Below are 22,036 nucleotides of genomic sequence, written 5' to 3'. Positions count from 1 at the left end.
TGGAAATCGTGTCCACGTGACCTTTAATTAGGAAACCGGGGAAAATACCCATCATTCTTTGGTGTAAACAAGAAATGGCAGAAGATTTACTTCCACTTTTAGGTGTTAACATGGATAACGAGGATGGGGAGGAGGATGAAGATGTCGGTATGCAGATTAACAAGATATACTTTTTGAAATAATGTTTTTAGTGGTGCCAGATTTTAATTGTTCTATTTCCGTTTTCTTCGCGTACTAACTTTTAACTTGCACTCGGTGACTGATTGCAATTGTTGTGTTTCCAGTTTTGACGAATGGTAAAAAAGCAAGTATTAATATAACAGCAGTTAAACTGTTTTAAATATACGTGTCAGTCTAACTTTGTATTCGTTATTTCGTAGCTCATATATAATCAGTAATGGCATTTTTGCCATTTTACTGATATCTTGCATATGTAACGTTATTTAAAAATAAAACTTTTGTGCAGTCGTGCACTCGCGATCGTGCATCTCCAGTTTTGACGCATGTAAAGGATTCATTTTTCGTGCTATCTTCTAGTAATCGATTATGTGCCAGTATCTGTACTCGTGTTATTGAGTCCTATCACTGAGAGACATTGTGTGTTCTCGTCAAATATAACGCACCAAATAAAGCATTACAACAAATCTAGATATATGTCCCTGATAATAAGAAGTAAGTGATTTACACGGATTGAAAATTAAAGGCCATACTGATTGGTGCTGTCTTATATCATACATTGTATATACAAAACCTGTTTATCTATGTTTGACAGAGGGAGATGATGAAGAAGACATGATGGATGATATTGAAATCGAAGTAAATATAAATGATGAGGATGGAAACATACCAGACAGTCCAGTACAAAAACAAGAACTAAAGAAATCTTCGAAAAAGTCACGACAACAACAATCAATACCAATCACATTTGATTCTGCTCTTCCTACTTCACATTCGGTAATAAATATATATGTAACCAATTTCCTAATATAGGCAATGTTTTTAAGATGTTCCTGTCCACTATGAAAAAAAAGAAATACATTTTGTATGTTTTGAAACTTCTAAGTCCATTAAGTATACCCCAAATACCCTTCCAATTCAGTATACATTCATAAGAGGTCCATATCCTTCTCATTTGGTGTATATAATCATTATAGGCATACGGTAAACCTCCGATTGATTTGAATACGCTGATAGTTCAAACACACATTTTTTTTCTAGAAAAACAATAATTTTTAGCTAGTAATAGTTTGAACTCTGGTTGTTTATAACTGACAGTATTACGGATAGTTCAAACTTGTCAAATGAAGAACGTAAAGTAAGATGTTTTTTGGCAAACTCCATTGAAAGCTTGCGACGACCCGGCCCCGACGACCGGCCCAGAAAAAATGCCAAGACTTAAATTTGATTAACAGATACGTTTAGGTTATTAGATTGTATGTGTGATCATTAGAATGCGTCTGTGATTTATTATATGCTACATATTTTAGCGATAATTCAGATTTTTTAACATTGAAAAATACACCACGCACAAGACAGCTGATTGCAAATTTAGGCCCCGACAATGTATAAAATAACATATGATATTTGTATTAGCGCTGTATGGCAAACTAAGAAATCATCCATGTATTTTCAAATATAACTAGTGTAAACTTAGCATTATGATTATTTAATTGTGACTGGACATCTCTTAATTATTGTCAATCAATTCAAGGTACATGTATTACCTGAAAACCTGTGACCCCACATGTACACTAGGTTAGCAGGTCACGCGATGTGTCGCTTGCGGTAAAGTTGAAAGGATCGGCCACCCGGTCTTGCTGAGTGACGTTCATGATAAGCATTTATATTCAGTCTAAACAATCCACAGGTGTCCCAATTAGTGATGGATAATATTGCAGGTATCAAATATGTTTGGTAGATAATATGACTGGGCATATTTAAAAGCAGACATGTTGATGTTCTGACCTAATTTTATCAACATATATCGCCTATTTTTACAGTAGTGCTTTCGTAAATGCAACAGGTTCGTTAATATTTATTTAATTTTGTTCAAACTAACCGGAGGTTTACCGTGTATATAATTATATACTATATGATAAAATAACAATTGAATGCTGGAAGTATTCAGATTTTTAGCTTATGCCGTGGTTCTGTGTCTGTCCACATTTGAACATCTTCTTCTTAATAACCAAAAGGCCCAGGGACTTGATATTGGTCCTGTAGCATCCAGGGGTGAAGGGCCACCAAGTTTGTTCAAATAAATGACCTTCATTCAAGGTCACAGGGGTCAAATAGGCTATAGTTTTTAAATGACTTCTCCTCAATAACCACAAGACCCAGGGACTTGATATATATTAGGCCTGTAGCATCCTGGGGCAAAGGGCTACCAAGTTTTTTCAAATGAATGACCTTGACCATCATTCAAGGTCACAAAGGTCAAGTAGGCTATAATCTTTAAACTACTTCTTCTCAATAACCAAGCGGCCCAGGGACTTGATATTGGGCCTGTCAGTAGCATGCTGGGGTGTAGGGCTACCAAGTTTGTTCAAATGAATGACCTTGACCCACATTCAAGGTCCCAGGGGTGAAATAGGCTTAAATCTTTAAACTGTGATTTTGCGATAGCCAAGAGTCACCAAGACCTGATATTAGGCCAATAGTATGCTGGAAGGAAGGACTATAAATTTGACATGAATAAACCTATATAGCTTACTCTGATATTTGAATAAGGTGGTAATCAGGATAGTATCTGTAGAAATGACCTCAATCAACTTATTTTGCTGTAGAACCAGGTAAGCCATACATGCCCATTGGGCATCTTGTTTTCTGAATTTTCAGATATTGTGGATTTAACTGTTCCTGTTCTTGAGGTTGCTTTCATAAATTGAAAGAAGTTCTCAAAAATATCATATGTTTGTGTATCAGATATATTAATTTAACATGGAGAATTTATATCCTAATACATTGTAAGTTACTGCAATCATAGTATAAGCATTTTGCAATAGCTGCTGCTGGTGAACTTCACTATAATTTTCTAAAATATTTCATATATAGCAATAATTATCAATTATTTTTATATCTTTGCATAAAGTACTTAGGGAATGACCTTGAGGAGGTGAGAGGTCGAACCATCCACGATGATGAATCTCTGGTAACGCTGCCCATCATCCAGTTACCAGGGATGGTGTTGATCCCTGGCCAAACCATCCCTCTTCACCTGTTCCACCAGCACACAGTAGCTATGATCAAGGGTGTGGTGGACACTGACAAAACGTTTGGAGTTGTAGCCTACAGGTAAGGCAAGAGTAAAAAGCAGAGGAAATTGATACAGAGCAGAATCTTTGGGGGCATATATATAGGCAGACAATGGTGTAGTTGACACATTGATAGACCAATTTATTATATAGTAGTTTAACTGGATGACTTCTAGATAATTTTACACATTGTCATTAAAGAAAGGGGTACCTGTCTAGAAAACTGGACCAAACTCTGTGGATAGTAACCAGGGTGCGAAAAAAGCACTCATCCACTCGTCCTGGACGAGTTAAATTTCGCTGAGGATGAGTGAATGTTGTCGTGCACTCTTCCCTGGTGATGAGTAAATTTCAAAAGAAAATAATAAATAAATCATGTTAATAGATATTATCTTTGGCGTTTATTCCACAAAGTCTATAGAATTTTCTAAACAAATTAGGATTAAATCATACTTGAAGTAATATTTGAACACTAGCGAGTCACACTTCTATACACTTTTATATCTCGTTTTTGTGTATTCTAATAACTGATATAAAATAGTTTCACAGGCAAAATCATGATTAAACTTTATTTAAAAAGTCCGGAGAAAGGTTTTACTGATTAGAACCATCTTGTTAGTTCCTGTTAGGCCATGGCGAAGCAAACGATATACTGACTTGGTTTTTATGAAATGTTCACAAAACTGCAGTTCGAACTACAAATGTATATGATTACAACTAGTAATGATTAAAACATTAAGAACATATTCACACAGGTTTTGTGAGGTTGTTTTTTTAAATTGAAAATAAAAAGTCAGAGGGACAAGCGATTGTAAGTTCAGGGATGAGTGGTTCTCATATCATGAGACACTCGTCCCCTTGGATGAGTGCTTTCAAAAATATTTTTCTCACCTACAGGTATAAATAGGTGTAGCCATTACCGAGACAAAATACATGGTGGTGTAGTTATTAACTGGTAAAAAACTGAAGACAAGTGCAAATGACAGAGAACATCTTCAAGGTTGCAAGTGGCTATGTTTAGTTTTCATGTGTCATATAATGAATACTAAACAGTTTGTTTTGCTGGATTTAGCACCATGTGAACAGTCAGGGTAATTTTGATTTGGGGTGTCCTTATAGTAGCTTGTGGGTAATTTTGATTTGGGGTCTCCTTTAGTAGCTATGGCTACCTCACTGAACAACACATTGTTGTATGTTATCCAGAGCTTTTAGTCTAATTTAGTGTCTTACAGAATGACACAAAAACTTCATCACAAAAAGTTTTGTGATCTCATCTTCCTTAGAAACACAAAACACCCTAATTAAGGACCAAAGCACACTTTGATCTTCACCTAACTGTCATAGCGATCCTTAAATATTAACAACAGACAAAGCTGTGAGGGAAGAAATGTTGATCTGGCCATATAACAATAATCTGACATGTATTCTGCCATTGTAGTCATGAAGATGGTGCCCACACTATGGCGACCATTGGAACTACAGCTGAGATTTTCTCTGTCAGAGATGAAACTGATAATGACACAGGATTGTCGACAATTAGGGTCAAAGCCAAAGGTCGTCAGCGCTTCCATATTGTTGACACAGAACGGTCCCCTACAGGGTAATTGGAGTAATTTTTAGTTCACCTGGTCCGAAGGACCAAGGTGAGCTTATGCCATACCGTAGCGTCTGTCGTCCGTCCATCCGTCAACAATTGACTTCTCCTTCATAACCACAGATCAGAATTTGACCAAATTTGGTCAGAAGCATCCCTATGGGGTGGGGACTCAAAATTGTACAAGTGGTGGGGCTGACCCCCCAGGGGTCTGAGGGGCAGGTCCAAAAGGGGTCAATTTGGCTCTATTAATATAAAAGACTTCTTCTCTGAAACCAAGCAAAGGATATTGCTCCTATTTGCCTGGTCGCATCACTATGGGGTGGGGATTCAAAATTGTACAAATGATGGGGCTGACCCACTGGGGGCCTGAGGGGCAGGGCTAAAAGGGGTCAATTGGGCTATATTGATATAAGCGACTTCTCCTCTGAAACTGAGCAATGGATATTGCTCATATTTGTCTGGTAGCATCACTATTAGGTGGGGATTCAAAATTGTACAAATGATGGGACTGACCCCCCAGGGGCCTGAGGGGTGGGGCCAAATGTGGTCTATTGGGCTATATTGATATAAACGACTTCTTCTCTGAAACCAAGCAATAGATATTGCTCATATTTGCCTGGTAGCATCACTATGGGGTGGGGATTCAAAATTGTACAATTAGTGAGGCTGACCCCCCGGGAGCCTGAGGGGTGGGGCCAAGAGGAGTCAATCTTGCTAAATTGATATGAACACCTCCTCTGAAACTGAGCAATGGATATTGCTCATATTTGTCTGGTAGCATCACTATTAGGTGGGGATTCAAAATTGTACAAATGATGGGACTGACCCCCCGGGGGCCTGAGGGGCGGGGCCAAATGTGGTCTATTGGGCTATATTGATATAAACGACTTCTTCTCTGAAACCAAGCAATAGATATTGCTCATATTTGCCTGGTAGCATCACTATGGGGTGGGGATTCAAAATTGTACAATTAGTGAGGCTGACCCCCCGGGAGCCTGAGGGGTGGGGCTAAGAGGAGTCAATCTTGCTAAATTGATATGAACACCTTCTCCTCTGAAACCAAGCAATAGATATTGCTCATATTTGCCTGGTAGCATCACTATGGGGTGGGGATTCAAAATTGTACAATTAGTGAGGCTGACCCCCCTGGGGCCTGAGGGGTGGGGCCAAGAGGAGTCAATCTTGCTAAATTGATATGAACACCTTCTCCTCTGAAACCAAGCAATAGATATTGCTCATATTTGACTGTGAGCATCCCTTTGGGTCGGGATTCAAAATTGTACAAATGGTGGGGCCGACCTCCCTGGGGGCTGAGGGGTGGGGCCAAAGGGGTCAATTTGGCTAAATGAAACAGCTCATATTTGACTGGTAGCATCCTTTTGGGTAGGGATTCAAAATTTTATAAAGGAAAGAACTGACCCCCGGGGTGCAGTGGGAGGGGTCAAAAGGGGTCAATTGGTTTAAACAACTTCTTTTCTGAAACTCACATTTGTGTGGTAGCATCCCTATGGGGTTGCGCCAAAAGTCATTTCATGGATTAATGCATTTTTTGGCATAAAAACCTCGCGTACCCATAAAAAATGCCAGTGACAAATATACTTAATCATCATTCTTGTTTCATTACTCATGAAATCCAGGTGAGCAATACAGGCCCTCTGGGCCTCTTCTTTTTTTTTTTTAATTTTTTCCCCATGATCAGTCCTTCTACATTTTATTGAACTCTTTTATGGCACCTATATACCTTATATCTGTCATCTGTGGTTTAAAAAACTGTTTTATTATTTAACATTTTTACAAAAGAAGACATTACTGTTTAAGACTCATGGAAGTAATTCACAATTACAAAACTAATTATTTGTCTTGAAAACAATCTGTTCAGTAGGTGTATTTAATTTTTGGATGAAATCAAAGTTAAATACTTGTTTATCTTTGTGTCATGGTAACGGCATGTATATGAACTTGTAGTATTCCTTTGTTAAAGGATTTTAATTGGTAAAGTGAAGATACTACCAGAGAAAATATTGCCTGACTGTCTGGAAGGAGCCCGTCCTCCATCCCATTGTAAATTCTGTTGTCCTTCTGACCGAGACAGTATGGTCAAAACGTGTACAGCTGTTGACAGACAGGGAAACATACTGACCAGTGTAGCAATGGTCAGCAACCGACAGGTATACAATTTATATAATGAGAAACAGTACGTAATTTAAAAAAATATAAACTTTATTTGATACAATGCGAAACAGGTAATACCATCTAATATCAATCACTCTTCATGGCCTGAATGGAAGCAGGTAAGAGGTCCTATTGTGTGAGGAAACTGGACTATCCAGAGAAAACCTGGATCATCGGGCAATTAGTGACCGCATACCGTGGTACTATTCACATCCGATCTAGTGGTAGAAAGTTAGGCTGTGTGATCGAAGGGTCGTTAGGTCGAGTCCCAGTAGGGCACTTTGTTGTATCCTTAACAAGTTTTACTCCATTGCATTCCAATCGACTCGGCTGTAAATGTTATATGGCATTGCAAGACATTGTGTACATGCTGTTAGTGCCTAATAGCAGCACCAGCTCCCCAAGGAGTTGAGAAGGAGGATGGCTTGTAGCTAAAGGCCTGATAAACATGCATGATAATTAGTGTTATTGCTATGATAAATCTGCATATAAGTGCTTCAAATTATTCTAGCCAGTGTGATTTTTAATGTATGGTACATCATGATGTAGATAGTCCATATTGAAATTCTGGATCTGCCACTGACATTGATACAAGATCTACATTAATGTATTATATTAAATTCAATCAATTTTTATTACATTTATAGATCAACAAGTTTACTGCTGCTTGCTATACGTGGTGGCCGCCGTGGGTCTACAAAATGTACGATGCTGTAAGTACACATGTAAACTTCCAGGTTACAGCTCTTTTGTTTTTGTTCATCACATCATTATTCCATGACCCAAGTGTGCTGTTAGATTTGACAAGGTCAGTTAAAGGTCGTAGAACTGATTGACATCTGAAATAGTGTCTGGGGCATTCACCATCAATAAGTGATGTAGGTGGAAAATAGATTATTAATAACCAATAAGATAGAGTTGTTTAGTGGTAACTATTTCTCTGTATTCATTGCAGAATACATTGTGAATATATATGACGAGCCTCAGGAGGAATTCAATATTAGTGTGTGGTTCCTAGTATATTTAATTGCAAATACAATTATGTATGCTCACTTGTTCCTTCTCAACATTCAGATTTGCATGATTACAGAACCAGACAAGGCAATCAATTATTAACTGTTCATTCTAAATCAAATTATTATAAAACATCCTTTTTACCTTCAACAATCGAACTTTGGAATTCTATACCGGCAGACATCAGAAACAACCCCTCTCTGAATATCCTAAAAAAATACCTAAATAAAGACATTAAAACCCCACCATGTTATAGAAATTTTGGCACACGTAACTTACAAATACTACATACTAGACTTCGTTTAAATTGCAGTAACTTGAAAGAACATTTATTTAACAGAAATCTAACGGATAGCCCTTTCTGTTCATGTGGATATATTGAAGATAATTTTCACTTTTTATTCATGTGCGAAAAATTTATTAATCAACGTAATCAGTTTATATTCAGTTTAAATTTTGATCTGAATACTGATATTCTATTATCAGGAAACCCAGACTTGTCAAATGAAGAAAATGAAATAATAATTGAAGCTGTATAGAATTTTATACATATACATGTATTACATTCCAAAAGGTTCGACTAAATATTTATGAAATACTTAGCTTCATCGTAATTTATCCACATCCTCATCAACATCATTAATTAACATAAATAATTTACATAATCAAATATTCAAGTATTTTATTCTCCAATTAGATTGCTATAACATAGATTTATTTGTATTCCACCACTGTTCATCACTTTTCACCATAATTTACCTTTTTGTCAAAATAATTATTTTCTGTTTATTATTATGAAACAGTATTTGTATCTCGAACCACCACACTAATCACCAATATGCCGAACCTTAGAGGGAAATGGATTAATATAAGCTTTAATCTTGTTTCTAGATCCCTCACCAATGTAGAATTTGCAATGTATATGTACACTTGTATTGAATATAAATAAATACTGTTTAAACTAATTATGTAGCCATTGTAAATAACAGCACAAATACTGTAAATGACTTATATTTCGTAGTATGTACTTAATTTCGAGAACTCACCTCATTCGACTTATTCGCGAATACATAATTTCGCGAATTCTGATCTCAAAATGACTTTAAATTCACGAATGATGTTAACAGGTCGGCGATATTTCCATGTGGAGAGTGAAGTGAGTTGTTTTTAATGTAAATAAAGCTATCACGTCCGTTCATATTTAGTGTTTTGTGATATAAAATTACACTCTGATATAAGTACCAGGTATATAATTTATCATTCTATTATTACTTTAACGGCGATGTCTGTACACCATCTAAAGATTACGGTATATTCAAAATGGATGCCACTTATTCTTGTCATTCTTACATAAATATTGGCGAGGGATTTGAATTCGCATTTGACTCTCCTCGCGAATTAACGCGAACAAAATCTCACACGAAATATGAGTGATTTACTGTATACTGCTTTGCTTGAGAGATCTTCTCTTTAGCTCGATCGGTTGAATGTAAGTTAGTCAAAGGTCCCGGGTTCAATCCCTGATGTAGGCAGTGATTTGAATTTAATCGATCATGTGCTCTTTTACAGTCATGTATTCCTTCAAGAATATAATTAAACTGTTGGTTTGTAATGTTGAATCTAAATACTGTTACTTTAAAACAATCTTTGATGTATTTCCACAGGACCTGGTGATGAAGAGGACTAAAGAGGAGTTACACAAGTGGAATGAAACTCTGCGACCAGAGAACATGCCCCAAGATCCAGTCGAATTGTCATACTGGGTTACGCAGAACTTGCCCCTTGACGATGGACTCCGGGTCAACCTCCTTAGTATAGACAGTGCAGTACAGAGACTGCGATGTGCTCTTAGCATCATAGAAAAGGTAAAAACAGTCATTCTTAAACTCGTATATGACCTTAGCATTGTAGCAATGGTAAACTAATCAATTCAAAGGCAACATCATGCCCACATTATTGTAACAGAAGAAAAACATTATTGTAACAGGAGAGGAAAAATGCAATGACCAGGCCAAAACTCGAACCCGGGACCTCCAAACTCTAGATGAACTTACGCTACCTGGCCACCAGGATTCAGTCTAGTCCGGTTCTGCTACATTATCATAGGAAAGGGACATTTAACGACTACCCTGTGCTTTTAGTTATTTCAGGATTAACATCAATTATTTTTTCTGTTATACAGTCATAACAGAAAAAACTGGAGTGTACTCTAAATAAACCGCGAAGCGGTTTATGAAGAGAGTACACTCCAGTTTTTTATGTTATGACTGTATAACAGAAAAAATAATTAATGTTATTTCTTATAATTTAATTTCGTCTTATACACACCAAGATATTTCACTTTCTTTGACGAACTCTTTTCTGTGATAAATTACTGTAAACGTACTTATATTAGCACACTCATATTTTCGCGCAAACCACCACCAGCGACATATTCGCGCAATCATGAATTAGCGCATCGACGCTTTTCTGGAATCGACTATACTTTGGGAAAACACCCTGTTACTAAAAATAGATTTGTACATTGTCAGCGATAGGGCCTTGCAGGTCGCACTGACTACAGTTTAATTGTGAGTTGTTTTTACTGAATAAATCTATAGATACATTGTATACTAGTTGTATTGGTGTGTTTGGTCAGTTTATAACTATCCATCATGCTGAAACGTTGGTTAATATCCGCTGTGGATTCGCCACCTCCGTCGTCGATGTTACCCGATCCACGGTTAGCAAACTGTCAGGCCGATGCAGAAAATATCGTATTAGCCAACGATGAGATTACTAAAACCCCACCAAGTTCTCAAAAAAGAAAACGTGGATCATATAACACATTTGATAGTGAGCAGCGGGCTAAAATGGCCAGATATGCTGGTTGGATGGTTTCGTCCTTTCAGTCGGTGAAGAAAGATGCAGTCATGCGTGGTTGGGACAAAAGCGGCATACTGGGAGCTACATGTATTCATAAAATCCGTGACTGAACTGTAGGCCCTATAGCCTTGCGGCTTATACCCTAATTACTGCCATATGAACTGTTAACAGAGACAGTGTTTGCGTAGTGTTGTATTTATTATTTTGTGTTTTTGTGAATAAAATAAACATCGATTGATAAGCATTGTACGTTGTGTTTGATGTCAAATAACTGGTTCACACCACGGGAGATAGATCATATTGGATTACTAGCAAAACATAGCTAGTTATTTTACGTAATGTATGCACACTTACTAGATACAAAATTTAGCGCTGCACATATATTAGCGCTGCACATAAATTTGCGCACTAATGCTAGCGCGAAAAGCGCTAAAATATGATTACCGCTAAAATAAGTACGTTTACAGTATTACGCAACGTCATCAGCCAATCAAAAATGACGTCAAAAAATTTGTTATGGAGGTATAACAAAATTATTTCAGCCAATGAAAATGCACGTTTCATACAAAATTAAATTATTAGTCCCATACTGGTGAAACCAGGGGGGACTATAGGCTTCCTCTCTGTCCGTCTTGTACTTGTATGTGTGTACATTACTCCAAAGATTGTTAGTGCTCTAGCGGCTTCATTCCTTGAAGGATTTTGATCAAACTTCCCGTAATCATGAAGGACCATAATATCTCAGTCAAGTTTAAGTTTCAGGGTTTGGGTCAAGGTCAATATTACTATTTTTAGTAGGGTCAGTAGGGGACATGTATTGCTTTAGCAATACCTAGTATGCTTGTTATCATAGAAAGTGAATTCTGCTGTCAGTGGTAGACTAAAAATTGCTTCTTTGGTAAATGGACATTCTATCTATAGTAATTAGATTTCCTTAAATGTTTCTGTTGGGATTTTTAGCCCACCATCATCAGATGGTGGGCTATTCAAATCGCCCTGCGTCCGTGGTCCGTCCGTCCGTCCCTCCGTCCGTCCGTAAACAATTCTTGTTATCGCTAATCCTCAGCAAGTACTGAAGGGATCTTTCTAAAATTTCATATGTGGGGTCCCCTTGGTGCCTAGTTATGCATATTGCATTTTGAGACCAATCGGAAAACAACATGGCCGACAGGCAGCCATCTTGGATTTTGATAATTGAAGTTTGTTATCGCTATTTCTGAGAAAGTACTGAAGGGATCTTTCTCAAATTTCATATGTAGGCTCCCCTTAGTGCCTAGTTATGCATATTGCATTTTGAGACTAATCCAAAAACAACATGGCCGACAGGCAGCCATCTTGGATTTTGATAATTGAAGTTTGTTATCGCTATTTCTGAGAAAGTAAGAAAGGGATCTTTCTCAAATTTCATATGTAGGCTCCCCTTAGTGCCTAGTTATGCATATTGCATTTTGAGACTAATCGGAAAACAACATGGCCGACAGGCAGCCATCTTGGATTTTGATAATTAAAGTTTGTTATCGCTATTTCTGAGAAAGTACTGAAGGGATCTTTCTCAAATTTCATATGTAGGTTCCCCCTGGTGCCTTGTTATGCATATTGCATTTTGAGACCAATCAGAAAAAAACATGGCTGACAGGTAGCCATCTTGGATATTGACAATTGAAGTTTGTTATTGCTATTTCTCAGAAAGTACTGAAGGGATCTTTCTCAAATTTCATATGTAGGTTCCCCTTGGTGCCTTGTTATGCATATTGCATTTTGAAACTAATCAGAAAACAACATGGCCGACAGGCAGCCATCTTGGATTTTGACAATTGAAGTTTGTTATCGCTATTTCTCAGAAAGCACTCAAGGGATCTTTCTCAAATTTCATATGTAGGTTCCCCTCAGTGCCTAGTTTTGCATATTGGGACCAATCCAAAAACAACATGGTCGACAGACAGCCATTATCGCTAAATCTTAAATTTTATATATAGCTTCCCCTTGTTTGAAAAGTACTAGCTATAGAGGGCTGTTTCTGAATTTACACAGATTAGTAAGACTTAGAAGAAGGGAAAAGTAGAGAAAAGATCAATCTGACATGGAACCTATGAAGATCATTCAATGGTGGGCGCCAAGATCCCTCTGGGATCTCTTGTTTGTTCTGTATAGAGATGTGCTATAGATGTGATTTGTGTACAGAGATGTGCTATAGATGTGATTTGTGTACAGAGATGTGCTATAGATGTGATTTGTGTACAGAGATGTGCTGTAGATGTGATTTGTGTACAGAGATGTGCTATAGATGTGATTTGTGTACAGACATGTGCTATAGATGTGATTTGTGTACAGACATGTGCTATAGATGTGATTTGTGTACAGACGTGTGCTATAGATGTGATTTGTGTACAGACGTGCTATAGATGTGATTTGTGTACAGACATGTGCTATAGATGTGATTTGTGTACAGAGATGTGCTATAGATGTGATTTGTGTACAGAGATGTGCTATAGATGTGATTTGTGTACAGACATGTGCTATAGATGTGATTTGTGTACAGAGATGTGCTATAGATGTGATTTGTGTACAGACATGTGCTATAGATGTGATTTGTGTACAGAGATGTGCTATAGACGTGACTTGTGTACAGACATGTGCTATAGATGTGATTTGTGTACAGACATGTGCTATAGATGTGATTTGTGTACAGACATGTGCTATAGATGTGATTTGTGTACAGACATGTGATATAGACGTGACTTGTGTAAAGAGATGTGCTATAGATGTGATTTGTGTACAGACATGTGCTATAGATGTGATTTGTGTACAGAGATGTGCTATAGATGTGATTTGTGTACAGAGATGTGCTATAGACGTGACTTGTGTACAGACATGTGTTATAGACATGATTTGTGTACAGAGATGTGCTATAGATGTGATTTGTGTACAGACGTGCTATAGATGTGATTTGTGTACAGAGATGTCACTATTGATGTGATTTGTGTACAGACATGTGCTATAGATGTGATTTGTGTACAGAGATGTGCTATAGGTGTGATTTGTGTACAGAGATGTGCTATGGATGTGATTTGTGTACAGACATGTGATATAGATGTGATTTGTGTACAGACATGTGCTATAGATGTGATTTGTGTACAGACATGTGCTATGGATGTGATTTGTGTACAGACATGTGATATAGATGTGATTTGTGTACAGACATGTGCTATAGATGTGATTTGTGTACAGAGATGTGCTATAGATGTGATTTGTGTACAGACATGTGCTATGGATGTGATTTGTGTACAGACATGTGCTATAGATGTGATTTGTGTACAGAGATGTGCTATAGATGTGATTTGTGTACAGAGATGTGCTATAGATGTGATTTGTGTACAGAGATGTGCTATAGATGTGATTTGTGTACAGAGATGTGCTATAGACGTGATTTGTGTACAGAGATGTGCTATAGATGTGATTTGTGTACAGAGATGTGCTACAGACATGACTTGTGTACAGAGATGTGCTATAGACGTGATTTGTGTACAGACATGTGCTATAGATGTGATTTGTGTACAGAGATGTGCTATAGACATGACTTGTGTACAGAGATGTGCTATAGATGTGATTTGTGTACAGAGATGTGCTATAGATGTGATTTGTGTACAGACGTGTGCTATAGATGTGATTTGTGTACAGAGATGTGCTATAGATGTGATTTGTGTACAGACGTGTGCTATAGATGTGATTTGTGTACAGAGATGTGCTATAGATGTGATTTGTGTACAGAGATGTGCTATGGATGTGATTTGTGTACAGAGATGTGCTATAGATGTGATTTGTGTACAGACATGTGCTATAGATGTGATTTGTGTACAGAGATGTGCTATAGATGTGATTTGTGTACAGACGTGTGCTATAGATGTGATTTGTGTACAGCCATGTGCTATAGATGTGATTTGTGTACAGAGATGTGCTATGGATGTGATTTGTGTACAGAGATGTGCTATGGATGTGATTTGTGTACAGAGATGTGCTATAGATGTGATTTGTGTACAGAGATGTGCTATAGACATGATTTGTGTACAGAGATGTGCTATAGATGTGATTTGTGTACAGACATGTGCTATAGATGTGACTTGTGTACAGAGATGTGCTATAGACGTGATTTGTGTACAGAGATGTGCTATGGATGTGATTTGTGTACAGACATGTGCTATAGATGTGATTTGTGTACAGACATGTGCTATAGATGTGATTTGTGTACAGACATGTGCTATAGATGTGATTTGTGTACAGAGATGTGCTATAGATGTGACTTGTGTACAGAGATGTGCTATAGACGTGATTTGTGTACAGAGATGTGCTATGGATGTGATTTGTGTACAGAGATGTGCTATGGATGTGATTTGTGTACAGATATGTGCTATAGATGTGATTTGTGTACAGACATGTGCTATAGATGTGATTTGTGTACAGACATGTGCTGTAGATGTGATTTATGTACAGACATGTGCTGTAGACATGATTTGATGTTTTAGTTATATACAGGATATCTCGTGTGGCTAATATTTTGATATTTTTCACTCGTGCTGCGCACTCGTGAAAAATATCTAAATATTAGCCCCACTCATGAAATATATTTGGTATTACTGAAGACACTGTTAGATATTCTGTTTATTACATTTTTTATCAACGAAAAACCTACCCCGTATGCTAACTAGGCCTATTAATATAAACAAAAAAAGTAGTTCCCCCTGTCCAGGTGCTGACATATATGTCGGGCTTTCTGATTGGTCAATTATTTTGGTATTTTCTAATCATTAATTTGATTGGTCAAATCAGCAAAAGTGATATTTTTCAGTGAAAAGTACGATATTTTTCACACTAGTGAAAAATATCACTTTTATAGAATGATAATTTTTGTAAAAATGTAATAAATTGATATTCTTGTGTTTTTAACTCCTCAGTGTTCTATACTTTGCTGTAAAGGATGTGGATGCCAAGTAGCCAACAAAAGGGATGTATTTAGTCTCTCCATTGAAGGACCCCTTGGGGCCTATGTCAATCCCGGAGGCTATGTTCATGAAACTATGACGGTACATAAAGCCCACAACTTGAATCTAATTGGACGACCTTCAACAGAACACAGTTGGTTTCCAGGGTAGGTGGTATAAATTCATTAAAATTTGTGTGAGATTATTTGTATATGACAGTGTTAGAATTTATGATACCATTGCAAATGGTTATGGTTACATTGTGTAGTTCAAATTAGAGGGTAAATAAATTTGAAAGTTTGGCATATATGAATCATGTACCCAGTATATCACATAGAGGGGAGTTAGCAGAAACATGTACAGAAACCACATGTTGGTTAAATATAATGAAATAGTCTATGTTTGGTGCGACAGAAAAATAATCTCAAACTTGGCCTTGCATAAGAATCTTACTCCAAAGGATGGAAATTCCTTTCTAAAGGTGAAGAATTGATTTTCCTCTCTCAGTTTTTTTAGCCCACCATCATCAGATGGTGGGCTATTCAAATCGCCTTTTGTCCGTGGTCCTTGTTACCGCTATTTCTGAGAAAGAACTGAAGGGATCTGTCTCAAATTTCATATGTAGGTTCCCCTTGGTGCCTAGTTATGCATATTGCATTTTGGGACCGATCGCAAAACAACATGGCCGACAGGCAGCCATCTTGGATTTTGACAATTGAAGTTTGTTACCGCTATTTCTGAGAAAGTACTGAAGGGATCTGTCTCAAATTTCATATGTAGGTTCCCCTTGGTGCTTAGTTATGCATATTGCATTTTGGGACTGATCAGAAAACAACATGGCCGACAGGCAGCCATCTTGGATTTTGACAATTGAAGTTTGTTACCGCTATTTCTGAGAAAGTACTTAAGGGATCTGTCTCAAATTTCATATGTAGGTTCCCCTTGGTGCCTAGTTATGCATATTGCATTTTGGGACCGATCGGAAAACAACATGGCCGACAGGCAGCCATCTTGGATTTTGACAATTGAAGTTTATTACCGCTATTTCTGAGAAAGAACTGAAGGGATCTTTCTCAAATTTCATATGTAGGTTTCCCTTGGTGCCTAGTTATGCATATTGCATTTTGGGACCGATCAGAAAACAACATGGCCGACAGGCAGCCATCTTGGATTTTGACAATTGAAGTTTGTTACCGCTATTTCTGAGAAAGTACTGGAGGGATCTGTCTCAAATTTCATATGTAGGTTCCCCTTGGTACCTAGTTATGCACATTGCATTTTGGGACCGATCAGAAAACAACATGGCCGACAGGCAGCCATCTTGGATTTTGACAATTGAAGTTTGTTACCGCTATTTCTGAGAAAGTACTGAAGGGATCTTTCTGAAATTTCATATATAGGTTGCCCTTGGTACCTACTTGTGCATATCTCATTTTGGGACCAGTTGGATAACAACATGGCTGACAGGCAGCCATCTTGGATTTTGACAATTGAAGTTTGTTACCGCTGTTTCTGAGAAAGTACTGAAGGGATCTTTCTCAAATTTCATATGTAGTTTGCCCTTGATGCCTAGTTATGCATATTGCATTTTGGGACCGATCAGAAAACAACATGGCTGACAGGCAGCCATCTTGGATTTTGACAATTGAAGTTTGTTATCGCTATTTCTCAGAAAGTACTGACGGGATCTTTCTCAAATTTCATATGTAGGTTCCCCTTGGTCCCTCGTATTGCATTTTGGGACCAGTCTGTCCTGAAAACAATCTGGCAAACAAACAGCCATTATCGCTTAATCTCAAATTTCTTATATAGCTAGGATTCCCTTGTTTGAAAAGTACTGGAGGGATGTTTCTCAATTTGCACAGATTAGTAAAATGAAGGGAAAAGTAGGGAGAAGATCAATCTGACATAGAACGTATGAAGATCATTCAATGATGGGCGCCAAGATCCCTCTGGGATCTCTTGTTTATATATATGTATTAAGTATATTTGAAAGATTTTAATAATTGAGTTTTCTTAAAAACTGTTTGATAGCTTAAAGATTGCTTAGTCACCTGAGACAAAGTCTCAATTGACCTATTCTAATTGACTTTTGTCCATTGTCTGGCGTCGTGTGTCATTCTTTCGTGAACATTTTACATTTTCTACTTCTTTTTAATAAGTAAGAGGCCTAGAGACACGATATTGGCCGTATAGTATGCAGGAGTGAAGGATTATCAAGATTGTTCAAATTTATGACCTAGATCTTCATTGAAGGTCACAGGTGTCAAATATGCTAAAATCTTTAAGCAACTTCTTATTAAGCAAGAGACCTACAGACCTGATATTTGGTGTATAGCATGCTGGAGTGAAGGGAGATCGAGATTGTTCAAATGAATGACCTTGATCTTCATTCAAGGTCACAGTGTCTGATATGTTGAAATCTTTAAATGACTTCTTCTCACTAATACTAAGCAAGAGGCCAAAAGATCTGATATTTGGCCTTTAGCATGCTAGCGTTGAACAACATTGACCTAAAATTCAAGGTCAAAGGAACCAAATTTGCCAAAATATATAAAAAAAACAACTCAGGGGACCATTAAGGCCCGTTGGGCTCTTGTTTTGGCTTCCATTCTCCATACAGGAGAGACTGTGTATGCAATTTTCTCATTTATCTTTTGTGCAAGAAACGATTGATACACATCTTAATGTTGTTTTCTTTTACAGGTATGCTTGGACAATCGCCCAGTGTCGACGCTGTAACTCGCATATGGGATGGAAATTCACCTCCACCCAGAAAGAATTAAAGCCGCAGAAATTCTGGGGACTTACCAGATCCTCAGTAGTCCCAGGACTCCACAATCTAGATGAGGGTGATGCGGAATGGATGCCTGTCATGTGATCAGGAATATGCTATATTTAGGATGCGATGAGATTCCCGAGGAAAAAAACATCCTCTGAGAGGAGAATGATAAACTGTACATGTTTTTTTTTACTTACATGTTCAGGAGTGGTCATTGTACCCCCAAAATCTCTTACAACAATTATGTTAAAACACTTGCTATGTTTATTGATGGTGCTCATTATATGGTCTGCATATTAAGTTGCTAAACATCATTGCTCTGATATCATCAAAACACAACCATGTTATGGGCAGGTGGTGCAGTGGGTTTATACTGCCATACTTTCCTTTCACCACAAGGGCCAGGTTTCGGTCCCTGATGGAATGTGATTGTCACCTTCCTGACCATATGGGTTTCTCAAAAAACACCGATCGTATTAAACTCCTAGCATGCTTCCGACAAGATTGGTTTATATAGATTTATAAACCTATGGAACCCTGCATGGTGAATATTAGCCAAAATATACCCCTGGCTCGACGGAATTTCTCTTCAGCTCTTTAGTGTAAGAGTAGTAAGCCAGAGGTCAGCTGGGTTTGATCCTTAGTGGAGACATTGAATTAGATGTGATTCATCATGACCTCATTATACTTATTTTTTTCTTTGATGTTGATTCATCTTTGATTTTAAACGGCTACAAATGGTGGTTGATGAAGTTTAAATCTGCTAAAAGTCACATGGAATAGAAAACAGAGTGGTAGGGATAGTGTTTTTCTGTAGGAATGGTATGATATCATGTTAGGATAGGATGTGCTAATTATAGAAATGGTAGTCATGTGATCTTAAACAGGGAACTCTACAGTGAAGTTATATATAATTAGCTGTATGGATCCTTGCACCAAATGGCTATGTCTGAACAGCATGTATAACATCATGTGTGATGCCGTCAGTCAAGAAACTTAAAACCTGTTATGCTTGTACATTGTATGTAAAAGTCATTGTGCTTGTACATTGTATGTAAAAGTCATTGTGCTTGTACATTGTATATAAAAGTCCTTGTGATTGTACATTGTATGTAAAAGTCATTGTGCTTGTACATTGTATGTAAAAGTCATTGTGATTGTACATTGTATATAAAAGTCCTTGTGTTTGTACATTGTATGTAAAAGTCTTATGCTTGTACATGGTATATAAAAGTCTGGGGGGAAAACCATGAAATGTTTTAGATTGATTTAATTGTCTATGGCATACAATGTCATTAGTCAATATAGCATTGGAAATTTATGATATGTCAGCATAAGAAGTGAATTTTGTGTATGTGATATTCTATCTGTGATACTGACTGCCAGTAATGCTAGCTACATGGTACATTTGTATGTTGTTGGTAGAATCAATTTCAGAATTTGACATTGAGGTGGCACAGTGGTTAGCCCCACATTTACACCGAGAAGACTAGGACTGATACAGGGACACTAGTCTGATCAGTTAAATATTTTACCAGTTTCCTCCCATATTAGGAATTAAGACCCCTGTGTGCTTCCATCCATTTTCAGCACCATGGTGTGTCCTTTGAACTTTTTTTTTTACCATGTGGCAATGAAGTCCGTACGTTTGTACGTGACAAAATTATGGTGAAAATGATTATCATTTAAATACATTGTTTAATAAATCATGAAATGATGTTTTATATTGTTTTTACATTGTTGTAAAATTTTCACTTTTGGTCCTGTTTTCACCTCCAAGGTACTGTGGATTTTGTTTGATCTATTTTGCGTCCTGCAACCATCCTGAATCAAACTAATATAGGACAATTAAGTCCATTTTCATTTCTGTATCAAAATGTATCTACCGGTAATGAAAATCAGATCAAATGGCTTCTGTTCCTCTATGATACTCTCACATGAACTAAAATATTCTCGCAATTATATATACAGAGGTACAGAAGTTGTGATCTTGTTATAATTATGCTTATGTCAGAGTGGGATTTTATTAGGTCACCTGTCCGAATGGCAAGTGAGCTTATGTTGTGGTGTTGCTTCCGTGGTCTGGCTATTCAGCCATTATCTATCCGTTTAACTTCAATTTTTCCATTTTAACAACTTCTCAATATTAACCAAGATGCCCAGAGATCTGACATTGGACCTTTAGCATGCTGGGGTGAAGGGCTGCCAAGTTTGTTCGAATGAAATATGTCAAAGGGGTCAAATATGCTCAAATCTTTAAACAACATCTTCTAAATAACCAAGAGGCCTAGAGACTTGATACTGAAATGTAGCATGCTGGGGTAAAGCCTAGAGACTTGATACTGAAATGTAGCATGCTGGGGTAAAGGGCAACCAAGTTTGAATGAACTTGACCTACATTCAAAGTCATAAGGGATCCAATGTTTTTAATACTTTTTGTCTGAATACGCAAGAAAGCTGGTTTCTGGATATGAGCTAGGAGCATGCTCGGATGAAGGGCTACAGAATTTATCAGAATGAATACACTTAGCCTACTCTCATGTGGAAATGAAAAAGTATTCAACTTCACATTTACACAAATGACATCAATTTTTAAGTAGTAGGTGAGTGTTACAGACCCATTGGGCTTCATGTTTAGATCATGTTGTAAAGTGTGATTTTACATGAATGTACATGTTTGATAAACTGGACAGTTGAACGTGTACCTTGGTACAAATGTATATTGTACATTGTAGAGATGTATGTCACTGTGATAAACTGGCCAGTTGTACGTGTACCTTGGTACAAATGTATATTGTACATTGTAGAGATGTATGTCACTGTGATAAACTGGACAGTTGTACGTGTACCTTGGTACAAACGTATATTGTACATTGTAGAGATGTATGTCACTGTGATAAACTGGACAGTTGTACGTGTACCTTGGTACAAATGTATATTGTACATTGTAGAGATGTATGTCACTGTGATAAACTGGACAGTTGTACGTGTACCTTGGTACAAATGTATATTGTACATTGTAGAGATGTATGTCACTGTGATAAACTGGACAGTTGTACGTGTACCTTGGTACAAATGTATATTGTACATTGTAGAGATGTATGTCACTGTGATAAACTGGACAGTTGTACGTGTACCTTGGTACAAACGTATATTGTACATTGTAGAGATGTATGTCACTGTGATAAACTGGACAGTTGTACGTGTACCTTGGTACATGTACAAACGTATATTGTACATTGTAGAGATGTATGTCACTGTGATAAACTGGACAGTTGTACGTGTACCTTGGTACAAATGTATATTGTACATTGTATGTCACTGCTTGTTTGGAATTTTTTGTAAGATACAATATACTGAAGTATATAAAATGGCT

The 22,036-nt window shown here is 37.3% G+C and overlaps 1 protein-coding gene across 1 annotated transcript; it reads left to right on the top strand.

The window, feature by feature from the left end:
* The first annotated feature begins 45 nt into the window (after nucleotides 1-45).
* LOC117331879 (protein cereblon-like) lies at nucleotides 46-20,384 on the top strand. The gene is made up of 9 exons (XM_033890837.1): nucleotides 46-147; nucleotides 773-954; nucleotides 3,092-3,294; nucleotides 4,693-4,854; nucleotides 6,833-7,019; nucleotides 7,671-7,736; nucleotides 9,702-9,902; nucleotides 15,852-16,045; nucleotides 18,585-20,384. The coding sequence occupies exons 1-9, from the start codon at nucleotides 75-77 to the stop codon at nucleotides 18,757-18,759; spliced, it is 1,443 nt and encodes a 480-aa protein (XP_033746728.1). The 5' UTR covers nucleotides 46-74; the 3' UTR covers nucleotides 18,760-20,384.
* The last annotated feature ends 1,652 nt before the right edge of the window (nucleotides 20,385-22,036 follow it).

Source organism: Pecten maximus, chromosome 7 (assembly GCF_902652985.1).
Source record: "Pecten maximus chromosome 7, xPecMax1.1, whole genome shotgun sequence".
Classification (NCBI taxonomy): Eukaryota; Metazoa; Mollusca; class Bivalvia; order Pectinida; family Pectinidae; genus Pecten; species Pecten maximus.
Note: the sequence above shows the minus strand (reverse complement) of the source record. Positions and strands in the feature narration are given on the sequence as shown.

Bases quoted from the DNA above. Each gene is read 5' to 3' on its own strand.
- LOC117331879 (XM_033890837.1), top strand. From the start codon at position 75: ATGGCAGAAGATTTACTTCCACTTTTAGGTGTTAACATGGATAACGAG. The intron at 955-3,091 runs GTAATAAATATA...CTTTGCATAAAG, and splicing joins CTCTTCCTACTTCACATTCG to TACTTAGGGAATGACCTTGA. The intron at 4,855-6,832 runs GTAATTGGAGTA...CCTTTGTTAAAG, and splicing joins ACAGAACGGTCCCCTACAGG to GATTTTAATTGGTAAAGTGA.